Here is a 17,852-nt window from a genome sequence, read left to right as displayed (position 1 = left end):
AATTCATTTCATGGATCACTGTACAGTGTCAGATTATACTTTGATTGATGGAGGCTATTTCATCTCCTGTACTTATAAACAACTTTACAAAACTTAAAAATTGCCAGTCAAGGGAAAACAGCAGAGCCAGCTTTAAAATAGGTCCTTTTGGAAAAGCATTCATATCATTTGAGCTTAACTGAGATAGCTTTTCGTTCCTTTTATCATCATGCTTCCCACTGAGAGGGAAATGGTGTATCTGGAGATTATATCATCACTTATTCACTTGACTTTTGCCAAAAGTGGGTACCAGTATGAAAGATCAGCTTGCCTCATTCAGCATTCTGTTGGACCAAAGATAAAACTGCTTGCTTTCTTTTTTGGAAGTGAGCTTGATTTGGAGTTTTTTATTAAGTTATTTTTTAAGAAGACTGATTCATGCCTAAGGAACCACAGGTCTAAATAGGCAGAAGTTTGTTTTACCTGAATTCTGAAGTACAAATATTTGACTGGATATTGCCTCGTTTTGTTTGTTAACCAAAACTTTGAGTTCTTGCTTTTTATCAACATAAAATAAGCATCCCTGTTTGCGTTTCATTTCTTTAATCATCAAATATTGACAGTCTTTTTCAGTATGCCCATAGTGGTCTTTGGCCTTAACAGTTCTGACAGATTTTAAATTATTCCAAATCATTTGAATAATTTGGAACCTTTTTCAAGGTAATTTTCATCTGCCTCTAGAGCAAAGTTGGTTTTATACATTATTATTCTGTTAGAAATGTCTTCTGTCTGTCCTCATCATATGCCAGTAAACTAAATATCATGTCAATACTGCTATGTTCCCATGAAGCAATTAAAACTAAGACATTTTGCATCCACAGTGTTGATGGCGGAGGATGGTAGTGTCTGTGTGAGAGCTGTGCACATGGTCATCGTCTCTTTCTTTTTTTAATTTGTTTTAAATATATTGTAATATTTTCTTATGTCTGCTGCTACACTAAGTGTCCTATCACACCATCAACAGTGGGGTTGATTGGCACAACAGTATTCTTCATGGGAGCCTGCAAAGCTTGTAAGATTCCGCTAGACTGTGGGGAAAGATATGCTCCAAGAAAAGGAAGAGGTAATAGTTAGTCTTGTGTACTCTGTATAAACTTCATTGGGGTTGTGAAATAGAAATGGATATGAAATTAAGTTCAGATATGCTTGTCCTGCCACTGTATGATGGTGATGACTCCTCTGTTCAAGTTCTCATTACTGAGGTAGAAATCGAAAAGAAAGAGGTTACAATGTGATCTGTACCATAGTTTTAATCTTCTTTTTTTTTTCATAGGAGTGGCGTGAAAATGGGATAACCTTTATTAAATGCATATGGGGGATGTGGGGTTGGAGATTTCCTTTAACAGAAGCCAAGAAATACATTGAAAGTACTTTCTACATCCATGATCTACAGCATTGGGAACAGAGACTTTTTAAGAATGTCTGAGCTAGCAGTAAAATAGTAGTTGGTATTGTAGGGAGCTTCTAAGGTCGGTGATTAGTATAGCAGCATTTGAATTTGTATTTCTAAGAGCAGGGGTCAAAGAACATCAGGCGATAATGGATGTTCCTGATGCAAGAACCTGGATGTGATTAGAAGAACTAATATTAAAGTCTATATTGCTTTGGGGTTTTTTCCCCCTTCCCCCCCTTTTTTTTTAATCTTGCTGTAATTAGTTACTCCAGTCAATGGAATTGGAAAGCTCTGACCTGCATTTTGCTACTTCATATTCCTAGCCCATGACGAGCATTATTTCATACTTGTAAATATGAAGCAAATGGCATCTTTAAATGAGACTATGCAAATAAGTTTTGCATAAGTTTCCCAACCACCATCACTCTCTCTCTGCAATATCCCTTTCCAGATACGCTCTTAATTGAGGATCATTAGGCAATACCCAACTGCAGGTGAACACATTGTGCTCTTCAGTGGTAAACTGGTGAGTGGGACGTGCACCTGCAGTTGCTACCACGCACTTTTCTAGACTATACAAAGACTAGTGATGACTTTTACTGTGAGAGATTGGAAAGCCTAGTAAAGGAACCTTCAGTGCAGTGTATTAGTGCACATACCTGACAGAAGTACATCACAGCTTCAGTTTGTTCCTGTTCATTCTTTTTTTTCTTTTTTCTTATTTTTAATGTCTTGCTTAGGACTAAGATCTCACTGTGTTAATTGTCTATATATCTTCGGAGCCATATATAAGATAAAAAGCAAATGATGTATGCACACAGGCAAATGAGTGTGAGACTGCTGGTCAGTTGGAAAGAAAGTAGTCTCGGTGTCCTGGAAGTTTAGTGCTTATGACTTCCCATACGCATTGCAAGGAAGAGAAATTTTGGAGAATAGTGAAGTGGCTTTGTGGAACTCTCCAAGTGAGGTGCATACAGAAGAAAATGTAAGAATGTTTCTTTTGGCATATAATGAGAGGAGTGGAAGCAGATGTGGAGGTAGGAGCTGACTGCTCGGTACTAAGTGATAAGTAACTAAAGAAGATCTTGAAGGGATTCAAAACAAAAAACAATTTGCAGTGTCAAAGGGGGAGCTTAGTAAAGGAGTTGTCAATATCTTCTAACATAACCCCATAAAATAGGATCAGTAATCAATATATAACTGTGTGAGTTCCATGGCAAATGTTTAAATTGGATTTGACTGCAGTAAAGCAATTAACAAAGGAGTAAATTGTTTGATAAAGAACTGCTGCTGTGATTAAGCAGGCCTGCAATAGCATCTGCACTCCTAAATGACTTCTTCTGTTGACACAAGAATCATAAAACTTTTTTTTTTAATAAGGAATGAGAGATAGGGTCGAGTCCTTAATTTAATGTCGTTATGCTTTCGGTATCTCCTTCATGCATCATGCCCTTTCAGTAGGTTAAAAGTGAAAATTAATAAAACCAAGTAACAGTTTTGTGAGTAAGTCTTCCATCTTTTAGATTACATTTAAGACACACACACACACCCCCCCAAAGTGATGGAGGAGACTGCTAGAGACTATCTGATTTTGTACAATAGCCCAAGTTCAGACAAGTTTGTACATTTACTACGATCAATCTCAGAACAATTCGTCTGCATAAGAGAGATTTTTGTGGCCGAGTTGTACTCTGTACAGACATAAGAAGATGAGACGGAGAAATGCCCTTTTATGTTCTCAGTCTGGTGCCCTTTAATAGCTTAACTGAGATAATGAGCACACGTGAAAGGGATCTACTGTGTATCAGGAAGTGATGGCAGCCAGAGACCTCACAGTGAGTCCTCCTCACATGCACTGAACAGGTATTCAGAGTAGACTGAATGTGGGACCTGCTCTATTCTTGTTGTGACACCAGGTGAATCCCTATAAGCAGAAAAAGTCCTTAAAAGCTATATTCTTCTGATATTGTGTACTATATACTCCAGAATGCAACAGCTGGCATTTTGAAGTATTATTTTTAAATAAACTGTTATTTTAGGAGTGATTAATTCTGGGGAATAAGACTGCCTAAATCCATTCAATGAATTCCTTTCTCTTGAGCACTTCACCCCAAGCATTTTCATTTTCCCCTCCCTGATTTGTAAATAATGCCTGTTTACTTGATGTGTCTTCACATATGCATGCTTTCAGTGCTGAATTTAAGTATAGTTTTTACTGAATTGTATTATAGGTGTTCCTCTGCATTCTTTGAGGAAGAGAGATCAGCGTTAAAACAGAAACGACAGAAAATAAGACTTTTGCAGCAGCGGAAAGTTGCAGACATTTCCCAGTTCAAAGATCTTCCCGAAGAAATCCCATTACCGCTTGTAATAGGAACAAAAGTTACAGGTAGTTTCTTCAAAACAAGTGAAACGCCACCTAAATGTTTTGCAAAGATTTTAGTAAACCATAATATACTTAGTGCACATAGTTAACACATCACAATTTGCATGGGTTTATTGCTAACTCATTGAGAAGGTGCATGTGAGGATTAGCTCGTATTTTTAAAGCAGCGATACGGTTTTGAGGTACAAAGTTAGTATGAATAGTTTATTATTGCTGTGGTTCAAATTGTAGATTTATTCTTTTCAAGTATATCTATCTAATCATAGAGAGAGCTGTGCTTAATTGCAAAGAACTGAGTGTTGTCTGAGAGGTTAAAATCTAACCTAATTTACAGCTTAAGCTTTTATTTTTCCATAAATACAAAGATGTTGGTTTTGAAACAGATACACAATTGATACTGTATATACAGCTGGGCTTGTATATTGAACATGGTATTGCCATACTGAAAAAAACTTACACAACTGAAGAAGGAATATTGTTAAAAACATTCAACAAGTTCTCATTCCACAAGTTTTGTCTGATCTTATAAAAACTTGAGTTTTACCGTCCTATCTGTTTGTGATCCTGATGCTTTTCACTTAAGCATGGTATTTCCTACTCAAGCCATTACTGTTCATTGCTTTTTTCATTCTTCAGCAACACTGCCTTTAATTCTTGCTGAAGAGCAGGCATGCACAACACTGCCTCTTCTCGCACTTCTAGAGCTGTATCCATGAGCTGTGTTCCTCATTGTCTTTTGCTCAATATGCAGCCATCAGTGAAAGTACTCAAAGAGAAATTGTATGCAAAATCATCTGGAAATTGAGTTTTTCCTGCAAAATTTGTCTGTCAAAAGGTGTTGGGTATTAAATAGCAGCTTGTGTAGCCGCAAGTGTAGTGCTAAGGATTAAATCTGGGCAATGCTTGACTTGGAAAAATAAATTTGACAAACATTTGGATAATATTTCTATTGCATACAATTCTTTTTCTGGGTTTATGTTTTTTCTCATTTAATGTGTGGCCTTTAAATATATCTATAAAGGGTTACTTCCAAAAGATGTATTAAGTCTTTTTCTCAGTGGTATCAGAACATCATAACGTTTGGTTTGTTGTTCTTTTTTTCTTATCTAAAGCACGTTTGCGAGGTGTCCATGATGGATTATTCACTGGGCAGATAGATGCTGTAGACACCCTTAATGCTACCTACAGAGTCACCTTTGACAGGGCAGGTCTTGGAACACACACAATCCCAGATTATGAAGTTCTCGTAAGTATTAATGGCACATTTTAAAATAGTATGAAATAAAATATAAAAATCTACAATGGTATGTTTTAATCAAAAAGAAGAAAATTCAAAATATATTTATTTTCATAAATAGAAACAGACATAATATGCATGGGAAATTCCAGGGAAATGAGCATCTGTTTATGATTTTATAGAACCCTCTACGATAAAAACATAATGTCTCAAATGGGAATAGTTTATTAGACCTACTATTGTAGGTTATTACAATAGCCTGAGTTTAATATTAAGAAATATAACAAGTAATGTAAGATCCCAAAGAAAATTCTGCTAGGGAATCCTGACAGGGTTCAAGAAAACCTGTCCCTTTGTGATTTGCCACAGTCTGGAAAGGCCTGTGGTAGTTGCAAGCAAGTATTACGAGTTGATTTAACCTCATTTTGAAACTTTCTATGGTAATGAGCAACACCCACCTGTGGGGATATTGCTCTGGTCAGACAATTTGGAGTTATAGGTCATAGGTGTTCCTACCAATTTACGAGCTCCAGGAATTGTTCCTTCCAAACAGTCTGACCTAGACTGCAAGATTTTCAGAGGACCTTTTGTTCTTTTGTATCTTGTATAGTCTTGAATCTGCTAAGAGCCCATAATTAGTCTAGTCTCACTCATGACCTAAGTTTGGGGCCTCTGCTGAACTCCATGATTCAGCCATGATTTGTCTGAAACTTGCCAATATAATTTTTGGATTAGAAGTATTTGGTATGATGCCATAACATTTTGAAAACTCCAGCAATGGAATACAATTTTAAAGCTCCTGCTAGCCCAAAGCATAACGTTAATCTTTTGACATTGCTGTGTTGGGTCATGGATGGGCTTGGGTAGTTCAGATTCCAGAAATAAATTACGTATTCCAAAAGAGGTGCAAAATTCTTGATAGCTGAAGTACATCCTTGTTTTTCGTATCTTAGAGTAACGAGCCTCATGAAACCATGCCAATTGCTGCCTTTGGACAGAAACAACGGCCTTCAAGGTTCTTTATGACCCCTCCCCGATTGCAGTATACACCTTCACTCCAGTCTCCAATTACAGTAAGTTACTTTTTTCATGTAATATTAATCATTGAAGTAATTCCTGATACATGCTGAAGCTGTTACCTTCAGCAGGTGTTGGGATGAATTTTCTGAGGTTATTCAGCAAGATCAAAACTTTAGCAAAACCTTCTAAAAATAAGCTATTAATTAAATGTTCTTTGTTTTGTGTAGGACAGTGATCCTTTATTAGGACAGTCTTCATGGAAAAACAAAATTTCAGGCACAGATAGTGAAACGCTAGGAGGTTTTCCAGTAGAATTCCTTATTCAAGTGGTAAGCATTAAGAACATCTCTTAATTTTGTTGTGTATTGTCCTTTTGTGTTTATTCTGCCAACTCTTCTGAGCATCTGTTGATTTATGAGAGAGATGATGATATCCAAATTGCCTTTTGAGAAGATGCTACTAGTATTTGGTTTTATTCCCCCTCACCCCTTCTTAATTTTCTCATTTGTTCATAAGCTTTGAAATATGCTACTCTTTAGACCACAGGAGGGGCTTCTGTCTCCAAAAGTGTCTTATTTTTCCCAGCTCTACCATTTGGTCTTAAAAAAGATGATATTTCTACCTGCAGGCCTAGGACTATGTTAAGACTTTGTTTATTAAAAATATAGTGACATTCTGCAAAGAACGTTTGGCCATCTGTGTTACTGTATATTGTATAATATTGTATTTTATATTATGTAATATCTACCCCTTTGGAGACAAAAAGCAGCACTCTTCTCCCTGAAAACAAACATACACGTTACAGATAAGAAAACTATGTTCTTGTCTTCATCATTATGGAGTAATTCCTCAGTGATTTTTGTACATGGGTTCCAAAGAGCACAGACAAGTAATGTTAGGAAGCTGAGATTCACTGAGCATCAAAACTCTAATTAAAGCAAGATAAGTTCCATCAGCATGATGGAAGAATGTAGTTGCTTATAGAATCATAGAATAGTTAGGGTTGAAAAGGACCTTAAGATCACCTAGTTCCAACCCCCCTCCTATGGGCAGGGACACCTCACACTAAACCGTGCCACCCAAGGCTTTGTCCAGCCTGGGCTTGAACACTGCCAGGGATGGAGCATTCACAACCTCCCTGGGCAACCCATTCCAGTGCCTCACCACCCTAACAGGAAAGAATTTCTTTTTTATATCCAATCTAAACTTCCCCTGTTTAAGTTTGAACCCGTTACCCCTTGTCCTGTCACTACAGTCCCTAATGAAGAGTCCCTCCCCAGCATCCCTATAGCTCTCCTTCAGATACTGGAAGGCTGCTATGAGGTCTCCATGCAGCCTTCTCTTCTCCAGGCTGAACAGCCCCAACTTTCTCAGCCTGTCTTCATACAGGAGGTGCTCCAGTCCCCTGATCATCCTCATGTTGCCTTACCTTAAGATCTGTGATTCTTTACCAGTTAAAGCTGTTTTAAACCTGCTAAAGGAGATGGGAATGATCTCAGTTCAGAATACTAATAACTAAGAAATAATATTGCTAGACACTTCTCAAATTTTAAAGTATATGTAATCAGTCAAAAGAATCAAGTTGTGTCTGTAGCTCACATGAAACTGGTATTTCAGCCATTCAACATAATTAACTTTATTTAATAGAATGCTCTCTTCAGTCTTTTAGACAAAACTTACTGTATGAAGCTGATTTTGGGAAAGGTCCAAAAGGTACTGTTTGTGCTGCTAAATTGTGTCTGCAGCTATTCTCCTTCAGTCACTGAGAATGACTGATGAAACTGGGTAGTTACAGTGTATTGAGCTTTGCAGCTATTTAGTGTGTTAAGTTGATCTGTTTATGATATTGTTTCTGTATTTTTTAAACTTGAAAACGTGTGATTTCTCAGTCACATTTGGTGGTATATTATTACTCATTATAACGAAATCCGAGTTTTAAAAGTACAGGTCTCTTGCTTGCATTACAAATGGTGGCATTTTACAAAGATACCCCATTAATATGTGTTATTGCTTGAAGATTTTTGAAAGACTTTGAACAAAATCAAGCCACAGAGTTTTGGCTTTTATTTATGTGAGCAGCTTACTACTTTATGCAGGTTTTTGATGAAGGATCACAAGGCTTAAAAATACCCCAAAACCATTTATTAAAGGACCGTGCATTATTTTCAAGCATCTTAAGCATCTTCAACTTTTTTTATTAGAAGTTTAAGGCTGGTACTGAAATTTGGTGTGAAATACGTGAGACTGTTAAATACTGATTATTGATTCCACTGCATCCACCAGTCCAGGTGTATTTTTACATTAAAGGTGATTATTAAAGATGTTCTAGCCTTTCATATACACTGGTACAGTAAAAAGGTGAAAGCCCTCATTCTGATTTGATGCTGATTCAGGAAGTAAATGATGAGGAAATGTCTGATTCAAAGAACACTTTCTGGCAATTGTTTATGATGCCGTGAATGAACATTTTACTAGGAAAACTTCATTTTTGACAAAACAGGGAAAAAATGCAGTGCATTTTGAATGAGGTTTCAACCCAGCCCCTTAGTTCTCTTCTTACGGGTTTTGAAATTAACTTGGAACAAAAGGAAGTGTAGCCAAACTCATGTGGAGACACTGACAAATATAAATGTTAGGGTTATTCTCTTTACTTAAAACTTGCAGTTGTAAGCAAACACTGGGACTTGTAACAACTATTTTAATCATAGTTCTACACCACTGAGTCTTGTTTTTTCTAAAGTTCTTTACTGTGAGGGTGGTGAGGCACTGGAATGGGTTGTCCAAAGAAATGGTAAATGCTCCATCCCTGGCAGTGTTCAAGGCCAGGCTGGATGGAGTCTTGGGTGACATGGTTTAGTGTGAGGTGTCCCTGCCCATGGCAGGAGGTTGGAACTTGGTGAATTTAAGATCCTTTCCAACCCAAGCCGTTCTGTGATTCCATGATTCTAAATCTTCATATTGATTTCTATGCGTGTACTTTTTGTTATCAGAGACTGCTATTCTTTCTGGTTTTTACTATGGACAATCATGTATTAGGAGAAGAATGGCTCAAAAATTAACATTATGATACTGAGAATAAACCCAGCAATAAATAAGAAATTTAAACCAAAAAGTCTTTCATGCTTACATGCAATGTGTAATGTAGCCTTAAATATTTCATAGGCTGTAATGTAGGTCAGAGTCGATAGATTACAGTCTTACGTTCTAGTCACTATTAAAATTTGGAGGATGCTTTTCCAAGCGCTCTGCTGCAGCTTCCCACCCCTCGTCTTTGGGAAGGAGCCCATCTCGGACAGAGCAGCTTGTCTGCAGGGTTGCTGCGTGTCCAGTAGAGGGAGCGTGTTCATGCAGAAAAGGGAATTGGTATCTTACTGCACACTTTAATATGCCTGTGTTCTTATAAATGCGCCCTTGACTAAAAAATGCAGTCGAAAGTATGAGTCTGAGCGTGCTGGTTGGGTTGTTCCTTCATCTCTTTTAATGTGGAAAAGCATCTTACTGAAAACTCATTTCCAGTTTAATGGGAACTACAAATTATAACATAAACAGGATGACTTGTGCTGAAAATAGAGCTGTTAGCCAAGAATTTCTCAGGGCAGATAAAACTGAGCTAAACTATTCACTGATGATACTGGCAAATGAAAATGCAAATCTGTTTAATAAAATGTGCCAACAAGAAAAGGTTGGTAGACATCACAGACACAGTGGGAGGTCAGAGTTTCTTGTAGAAAGAATCAGATTATATTGATCACTGGAGTATATCTTGGAATAGGATGACTGTAATATAAAATCCAAGCTTATGAACTGGAGAACTAGGGCCCTGCATCCTGGAATATGTCTGGACATCAAAATAGAAGTTAGGCACCAAATAACTTGCAACTCTGGTGACAAATAATATATTCCGCATTAGGTTGCGGGCTCACCAGCTTCATGAAGGAGAAGGATTTAGATGTGTTAGGCAGCTGCTGGATGGTGACAACAGCAGAGCTTGATGAGTAACTTTTTTTGGGTTTTTCATGTAGCTGCAAAAATTGAAGTGCTGACTCAGCACAGGCATTGGGAGACAGCACAAGGACAGAAATGAGCAGATAGAACTGGAAGAGTGATAGGTAGCCTAACTGGTATCACCTCTGTGTGTCTGACCATGGCTTGCCATCCGTTCGTAAGATGCATCTGGCAAAGTATTTGTGTAGAAAGAAGTATTGATGTGGTTTTACAGGCTTAGTTTACAGGTCTTGTCATGGAATACTGGAAAGATGGCAGTGAATGGAATAAAAGTACAGAAAGATACACAAATTTGGGAGATCAATAGCCTTTTATGGGAGAGGAAACTGGAAAGACTTGGGTTGTGATTAGTTTGGTGAAAGAACAGTGCAGAAGAGATGCTTTTACTGTCTCTGAATAAACAGGGATAAATACAAGGAGGGAGAGCCTATATTTAGCTGAAAAACAGCTTCAGCAGAACAAACTACTGTGAAATGAACAAGAAGAATGTGTTTAACATGGAAATTCCAAGAATATGCATAATTAGCTGAAAGAGATCCTGGAATAATTTTCTATTAGGATTTGTGAGGTCAGGAATCCTGGCTGCGTTAGGACTGAACTTGAAAATCAACAAAGGAGATTATATACAAGCAGATTGTATGCTGAACTAGGAATCCTTATTTTTCCCAGTCACATGTTCCACTGCTAGGATGCAGTTATCCCCTATGAAATTTATAAAACCTGAAATCTTGGCTCTGTAACATCAGTAATAAAACTGTTACTGGTTGTAGTGGAGCTAGGATTTCTCTTGGGGCCCTAGAGAGTATGAATAGTTTTAGGAGTGATGTGTGTGTTGAGAGCACTTCCTGTGATTTCCACTTCAGCCTGCGAGGTCCCAAAGGCAGGAGAAACAGGGTATTCCCATTATGAAAGGGGGAAATGGAAAGCCCCGAGTTGTTCAGTATAAAATAGATCCAATCTCTATACCAGGTTTAACTGCAAGAGTGTACACAAAGGGCTGGTGCTCAGTCAAGGGCACAGCTGTGAGAACAGGCTGAGAACTGTGTGAAAAAAGGTATGGTGAGGTGAGTGATATTAATTGTAGTACTTGATGATAATAGCCTTCACTTTCCTTCAGGCTGCAGAAGAAGAGTCTTGATTCTTCAGCCTCTAGCTGGCCATAAATTATATTAGTCTTCCCATAGGGAATTTCAGCTGATGGATTTTAGCATTCTCCAATCTAGGACACTTAAAAATGCTTTAAAAATCTCTGGAAAATCCATCATTTAATTTTCATTAATTTTTATTTCTGCATCTTAACTTGATGAGCAGCTGCGAAATCTAAAATGATGAAAGATACACACGTTTTATTATCTTAATGTCTACAGCATTTATAAACTGCTTAAGGACCTGTTAATTCTAAAAATAGTTCCTTTGTTTTAGACCAGGTTATCGAAAATCCTTATGATCAAGAAGGAACACATCAAGCAATTGAGAGAGATGAATACAGAAGCAGAAAAGCTGGTGAGAATGTTCTCGTTTCAGTTCTCAAAGCAGGATATGCTTTAACAGCAAATGCAAATAGATAACAATTAAAACTAGAATCTAGATAAAATCTGTATTTTACTGCTTTCTATAATGTGAAAATCTTTAATTATGTTTTTTAGAGACAAGTCTGAGGTCAGTTGTTTCAAATATGGCTCTCCTTTGAAAGCATTATGCTTTGGAAACTGATGAATATTAACATCAGTAATGTCATGTCAGTTGTCAGAGAAAGGAAATACTATGCACTTTGAGAATCTTGGGTACAAGTTTATGTGGCAAGACATTCATCATAGTTTTATTTTGTGGATAGTAGATATTTATTTAGCTTTCTGGCCAAAACAATATCTCAATTCAGAGATTTTTTCTGTGTAAAGCTCTGAGTGCCCTTCACAGGCATTTAAAATGACAATACCAGAACAGCTAGAGTAAAATTAGCAGCAGCAGAATAGTTTTTTCTTGCTAGGCTTTATCTAATCATCAGTCAGTAAACCAAAATGGTAAGAATGCCTCTCCTACCACCCATGGCTATCAATCAACTTGAAAGTGGAAAGCTATCAGTCTCAACCTTCTGCTAGCATCCATTCAGACAGCTGTCTCTAAAACGTGCAGGCTGAAGGTTTGTGGAAAGGAAGAGGAAGCCTTTTTATGTCTTGAAACCAAAAAGCTGATTTTTTTTTTTTTTTATGTAAAACACTTGAATGTTGAAGGATTTGATTTATTGTGGTAAGATTTCCCTCTTTGTCCCTTCAGTGATCATGTGCACGTGTGCCTTTTTATCCTGCTTCCTACTGCCCCATCCCTAGGTCTCTGTAATTTTCTTCTTTTATGCTGTGATGCTGCTCTTCAAAATCTTGTTATCACTTCAGGTGCTACATTATTTTTTCCTGTGCATAAAATGTTTTGGTTTTTAATTTTGCATAATAACAATAGATACAAAAAAGAAGCAAGACTAAAACATGCCATTGCGACCTATAACTCTACCTGAAAAATTACCAGCTTTTCATAAAAGAAATTAAAACCTTTTTGTTTTTATTGAGATACCAGTACTTTTGCATAGATAAGGAAATTCAAAGGAATGACAGCAGCCTTCCTCTGACAAGAATCCAGATATTGTGTCACTCAGCTACTAAGCCACAAATTAACTATTGTTATTTTCCTTGATATTCCAAAAAATGGAAAGAACGAAAAAGCAACAGGGAGGAAGGGGATCTAGAAATAAATATCAAATCTGATCTATTTGAGCTCAGCTGTAGCCTGCATAAGGATTTGAGATACTTTTGAAATTCTTCCCTTGAGCTGTTTCCTTTGTAAACCAGCAATCATAAAGCAACCTCCATTGCTATTCAAGGCTGTCCTGATAAAAATAGAGGATGTGATACCTTCCCTATTGGGCCGTATTCTTAGCCTGACTTCTAATCCTCTTTGTCCCTTGGAAATCCCATCTACGTTTGTGCCACTGAGTATCTCCTTTAAATCTCTTGTTTCTCCCTTAAAATGTATTTCCTTTGAACAAGAATCTTTTTCTGGCACCCATCCACTTGAACATCAATAACATACGTGAACATGAATAAAATAGTATCCTTTGAGTTCATTCAGGTAGAGTTTCATTGGCAGACTGATAATTCACACGACTGTGATTTTGATAATTGTTAGCATAACAGCACTGTTTGGTTTAGAACAGTCCTCTTGTGGAGGCTTTTTTTAATGACTGGTCCAATATAGAAATAAATGGAACTGACCAAAAGCAGAACTGAATGTAGTCCATTATTATCTGACAGTAAAAGTAAATATACATGAGGCAGTGGATGCCTTTAGAGGAACTATTAATACATACAGATGCACATTTTCCAGTTCAGTTTTTTGAAATGAGATCTTATTAATAGGAAAGCATCTTGACGTCACTGTACTAGTCTTGGTTGCAGGCTATAAACAAGTTTCCATGTACATAATACAGTAAACACCTTTCTGATAGCCATTTGGATAAACAAATAGAAATATACTCCTATATCAAAAGATATAAATATATAGTATTGCATTAACTTTAATAGGCTTTGTCTTTTCCACAGAAATCCTATTCTATGCCAATAGGCATTGAGTTTCAGAGGAGATATGCAACTATTGTTCTAGATCTAGAACAACTGAACAAAGACTTAAACAAAGTTTTGCATAAAGTTCAACAGTATTGTTATGAGGTAAGATTTTGCTGGAATCTGTATGTATTTGTTGGGTTGGCTTAACCTAAGTGCCAAAAAAAGTCAGAATTTCCTGGGAATAAAGTGTACATAAGGGTCACTTTGAAATTAAACTAGCAGTAGTTTACTGCTGAAATAAATGAAGAAAAAAATACTGTGCACTGTTCACCTGTGAAAACTCTCCTAAATCATTTGTCATTTCACACATACATCAAATGCAAAGGAGATTTTTACTCTTAATTTCTCTTTGTTATATCTGTGCAGCTTGCTCCTGACCAAGGCCTCCAGCCTGCCGACCAGCCAACAGATCTGAGGCGTAGGTGTGAAGAGGAGGCTCAGGAGATCGTCAGGCAAGCAAATTCCTCAACAACAGGACAGCTTTGTGTTGAGAGTGAAAACTTAACTGATCTTATCTCTCGACTTACAGCAATATTACTGCAAATTAAGGTAAAATGTTTGCAAAAAATGGTTTCTCCCATAAATTACGTAGTATTAAAGCTCTGACAGCTTCTTTGTGCCGAACTGTGAGAACGCCTTTTGTTTTCTTCTCCTACAGTGTCTAGCAGAAGGAGGTGATCTGAATTCCTTTGAATTTAAATCACTAACAGATTCATTAAATGACATTAAGAATTCAATAGACTACTCAAATATCAGGTATTACTTTTTAATATTTAATACTTAATTACACATTTTATGCCAGCAAGCCACTCTTACTGTATTTTAGAGGTGAATATTGATTATAATTAAGATCTTTAATCTGGTAGCTTATAGGAATTGTCCCATTTAATAGAGGGTTTCTTAAAGGGAGTGTGAAATTAGCAGTTTTCTGTTTGAACCTATCAGTGAAGTAACCTGAGTAGAAAATAAAAAGTGCAGAATTGATGCCACAACAACTAGACTCTTGTTCTTCAGTCACTTATGACAACTAATAAGTTATTTTGGAACGCTTTCAGACTTTGAAATCCCACTAGTAAGTTCTTTAAACCACAGAACAGTACCATTTCAGTATTCCTTTTGCATTGTTACTCAACCTCTTATCTGTAAATACCAAAAGCTGGCATATGAGACAATTACAGCTTCTGACCAGCTTCCATTGGCAATATTCTAAACGAAGAAACAGATGAACAGCCATATTGTGCCAGATCAAAGGCCCATCTACTCTAGATGGGCCATTTTTCAACAGTTGTCACAAGCAGGTGCCTGAGGAAGCAGTGTAAAAATAGCAAGAATGTGGTGATACTTGTCTGGAGCACACTGCAGCATCCAGCAGGAGTGGCCAGGATTTTATATGTATAATTATAACGCTTCTAAATTACACAATTTGGAAAATTATATCTAAATGCTAAGTATTTCCTTATACTCTCCATACTCTTATTGCTACATAATAAGGGGAGGCTGCACACATGAATTACTGGTTTTGGTTTTGTTTGCAAAAGATAGTAGGATGGCCTTTTGGTTTAAGAATAATTCCTGAGAAATGCTGTTTTTTAGCATTTTTCAGTAGTAAAAACAAAGCTTCTCTATAATCAACACTGCAAATTGCACATAGGAAAGGATTCAGCCAAAGGTTGAGCTACACTGTGAAGGTGGTGATGTTTCCATTTCATTGTACTTATTTTGGGCATTTTAGGATCTCTTCATAATAGTTTTATTTAAACAACTCTGGCCATGTTAAAGTCATCTTTTAGGTACCCAAATCAGTAACTGCTGATTTCATGCAGCTGTTTGTACGAACACTATATGTACCTGTATCTCTATCAAGTTGCATTAGTGTGTACTACTCTAATTCACCTGAAGTTTTATATTTGGGTGTGTTCATACCTTGACTTTCACTGTGAAAATATTCAGATACAACTCTTAAATATGGGGTTTAACACTTTCTTTTCCTCCTTCTTTTCTTCCTGTAGTTGTTTTCAGAATAACGTTGAGATCCATGTTGCACATATTCAGAGTGGTCTGAGCCAGATGGGAAATCTACATGCTTTTGCAGCTAATAACACCAACAGAGACTGAACATTTTCCTTCAAGTGTACAGCAAGTAGTTCTGGAAAATCCTCTTCCTTTATATAGGCTTCACCAAATATCCTAACTGCCAGAAGATAAGGGAAAGAAAAAACCTCTCACAAAGGACCCTTTAAAATATATTCTATCTGCTTCTTAAGAAAACCAGCATTACTGGCCAGCATTACATTAGATTTATCCGTTTGTTATTCACATACAGTAGTTTTGCTAACTGGTAATCTCTTAGTAACTGCATTTATTATAATAAGCTTGAGGACATACTTTCTTATAATTTGAACTTAAATTCAAATTAAATTGAATTTAAGTTTTTAAAAGTTCAGATGAGTTCTGCACACCTCTTGCTGTTGACTCTCTCCTGGTATGTTAGAAGTGACGAAGAGGAAATGGCTCACATTAGTAGCCACATGGCAGGTCTTTGTTAGGCTTCTGTGTAAGTATGGGAGGTGCCATTTCAGCCTTTGGGTAATGTGGGTACAACACAGGCTGTGTTCCCCATCTAAAGAAGCAGCAACAGGATACGGAGCAGACAGCAAAGAGAAGCTGTAAACTTGAGGATGCTGGGCAGGCCTATGGATCAGTCAGTGGCTTGTTGGAACTTTTAATTTATCGTAACTTATAGAAGGAGTCTGATGAAGGAATGTAAAAAATGTAACGGATAACTCTCCAGGAAGAGATTTTTACCCTTCAGAGGGGGCAAAGTAAGTGCTTTAGCTGGTATTTTCTATAAATGACCGGTTAAGCATACTGTTTTTCCAAATTTTTGTTTGTTTTGCACAATTTTTAAATGAGATGACTGGTTATCCACCAACACCCACCAGATACAGAAATACAAAGGCTTTTATAATGGAAGATAACCAGTGAAGTAAACTGCAAAAAGTGACAACCTGCCTACAGAGTACCTTTTGGAATGTTAAACTTGTAAAAAGTGTGTATTGGTTTGTTTAAATAGTCTTGTAAAGCTTCTGTGTAATGAATTGTTTCCAGATACAGATTTTCAGAGATAGCTGTAGAGATGGTTTTTTGATTCTTTTAGATGCCTCATTAAATGAGGTCTTTTATATGTTAATGTATAAAGAATATGTAAACAGGATTATTTTCAATTTTAAAATTTTGTATAGTTGAAAGATGCTTCTGTATTCTGTGTTGGTATTGTGCCACTGCAAAACTTTAGTGCAGAGTTTCTATTTAGCTAAACTTGTTCTGTTAATTAAGAGAAATGCATAAATCTTTTATTCTCAATGAAATTTGTAACTCTGAATAAATTGACCTATGAGAGTTGATATATTTCACAAAAATGCAAACTTTTTTGCAGATGGTCTCAGGTCATTTCTTTTAAGAGAAGTTAACTTTAATTGCTGAGAATGAAATGTTATGAGGACAAGGCGAGTTAGCTGTGTTTAAAGGTATTTAGGAACTTTGCCAGGGATATTGCAAAATAACGCTAAACACTAATTTTGCCAAGTTACCTGTGGAAATTTACCTCTCTTAACACAATAGACCACTGGTGCTCCCTGCAATTGCTTTTGTTGTTATGTTGCCCATCATTCTGTAGTGTTACCCTCTGGTAAAGAAGGCAGGCAGGTCACCTCCCACCACCCTTTTTATGTGCACAGAGAAAGGTGCCAGAGCCTAACTTCAGGCAGATAGGTTTAGTATCATGCCAGTTTGGGGAGTGATGCTGCTGGGTACCTGCTTTTCATGACAAGCTTATTTCTTAACTGGATACAGAATACATTGTAGTGACCACCACACTCCAATTGTAACCCTGCTCCTGTAGGTATGACAGATCTTGCATGTGGATTTTTAAATGAATCCATGAATTCCAGCATGTTTTGTGGTGTTGTGGGGTGTTTTTAATCACTGCAGGGCAGTACTGTAGAATCGTCAGGGTTGGAAAGGACCTTAATACCATCTAGTTCCAACAACAGGAGGAAGGTAGGTAATTTGTGATAAGCATATCCATGTACCATGTACTTTCACATGTTGTTTGGCCAGCTCATGTACGCAACGTGAACATTCATGCCTCTTCAAGAG

At 37.0% G+C, this 17,852-nt stretch overlaps 1 protein-coding gene across 4 annotated transcripts in view; it reads left to right on the top strand.

The window, feature by feature from the left end:
- Positions 1 to 17,129, top strand: part of LIN9 (lin-9 DREAM MuvB core complex component) — a 36,946-nt gene extending 19,817 nt beyond the window's left edge. For all 4 annotated transcript variants that reach the window (XM_061475576.1, XM_061475575.1, XM_061475578.1 and 1 more), the window contains 9 exons: positions 3,664 to 3,821; positions 4,931 to 5,064; positions 6,009 to 6,128; positions 6,303 to 6,404; positions 11,503 to 11,583; positions 13,671 to 13,796; positions 14,061 to 14,243; positions 14,353 to 14,450; positions 15,704 to 17,129. In XM_061475576.1, coding sequence (XP_061331560.1) covers positions 3,664 to 3,821; positions 4,931 to 5,064; positions 6,009 to 6,128; positions 6,303 to 6,404; positions 11,503 to 11,583; positions 13,671 to 13,796; positions 14,061 to 14,243; positions 14,353 to 14,450; positions 15,704 to 15,809 — 1,108 coding nt within the window. In that variant the 3' untranslated portion in view covers positions 15,810 to 17,129. The remainder of the gene's footprint in view (positions 1 to 3,663; positions 3,822 to 4,930; positions 5,065 to 6,008; positions 6,129 to 6,302; positions 6,405 to 11,502; positions 11,584 to 13,670; positions 13,797 to 14,060; positions 14,244 to 14,352; positions 14,451 to 15,703) is intronic.
- The last annotated feature ends 723 nt before the right edge of the window (positions 17,130 to 17,852 follow it).

This window comes from Pezoporus flaviventris, unplaced genomic scaffold, assembly GCF_033815535.1.
Source record: "Pezoporus flaviventris isolate CSIRO_AGI_PZ_B2104156 unplaced genomic scaffold, CSIRO_AGI_Pfla_v1 ptg000083l, whole genome shotgun sequence".
In the NCBI taxonomy this organism is placed as follows: domain Eukaryota; kingdom Metazoa; phylum Chordata; class Aves; order Psittaciformes; family Psittacidae; genus Pezoporus; species Pezoporus flaviventris.
The sequence above is the reverse complement of the archived record's forward strand: the minus strand, read 5'-3'. Positions and strand labels throughout refer to the sequence as shown.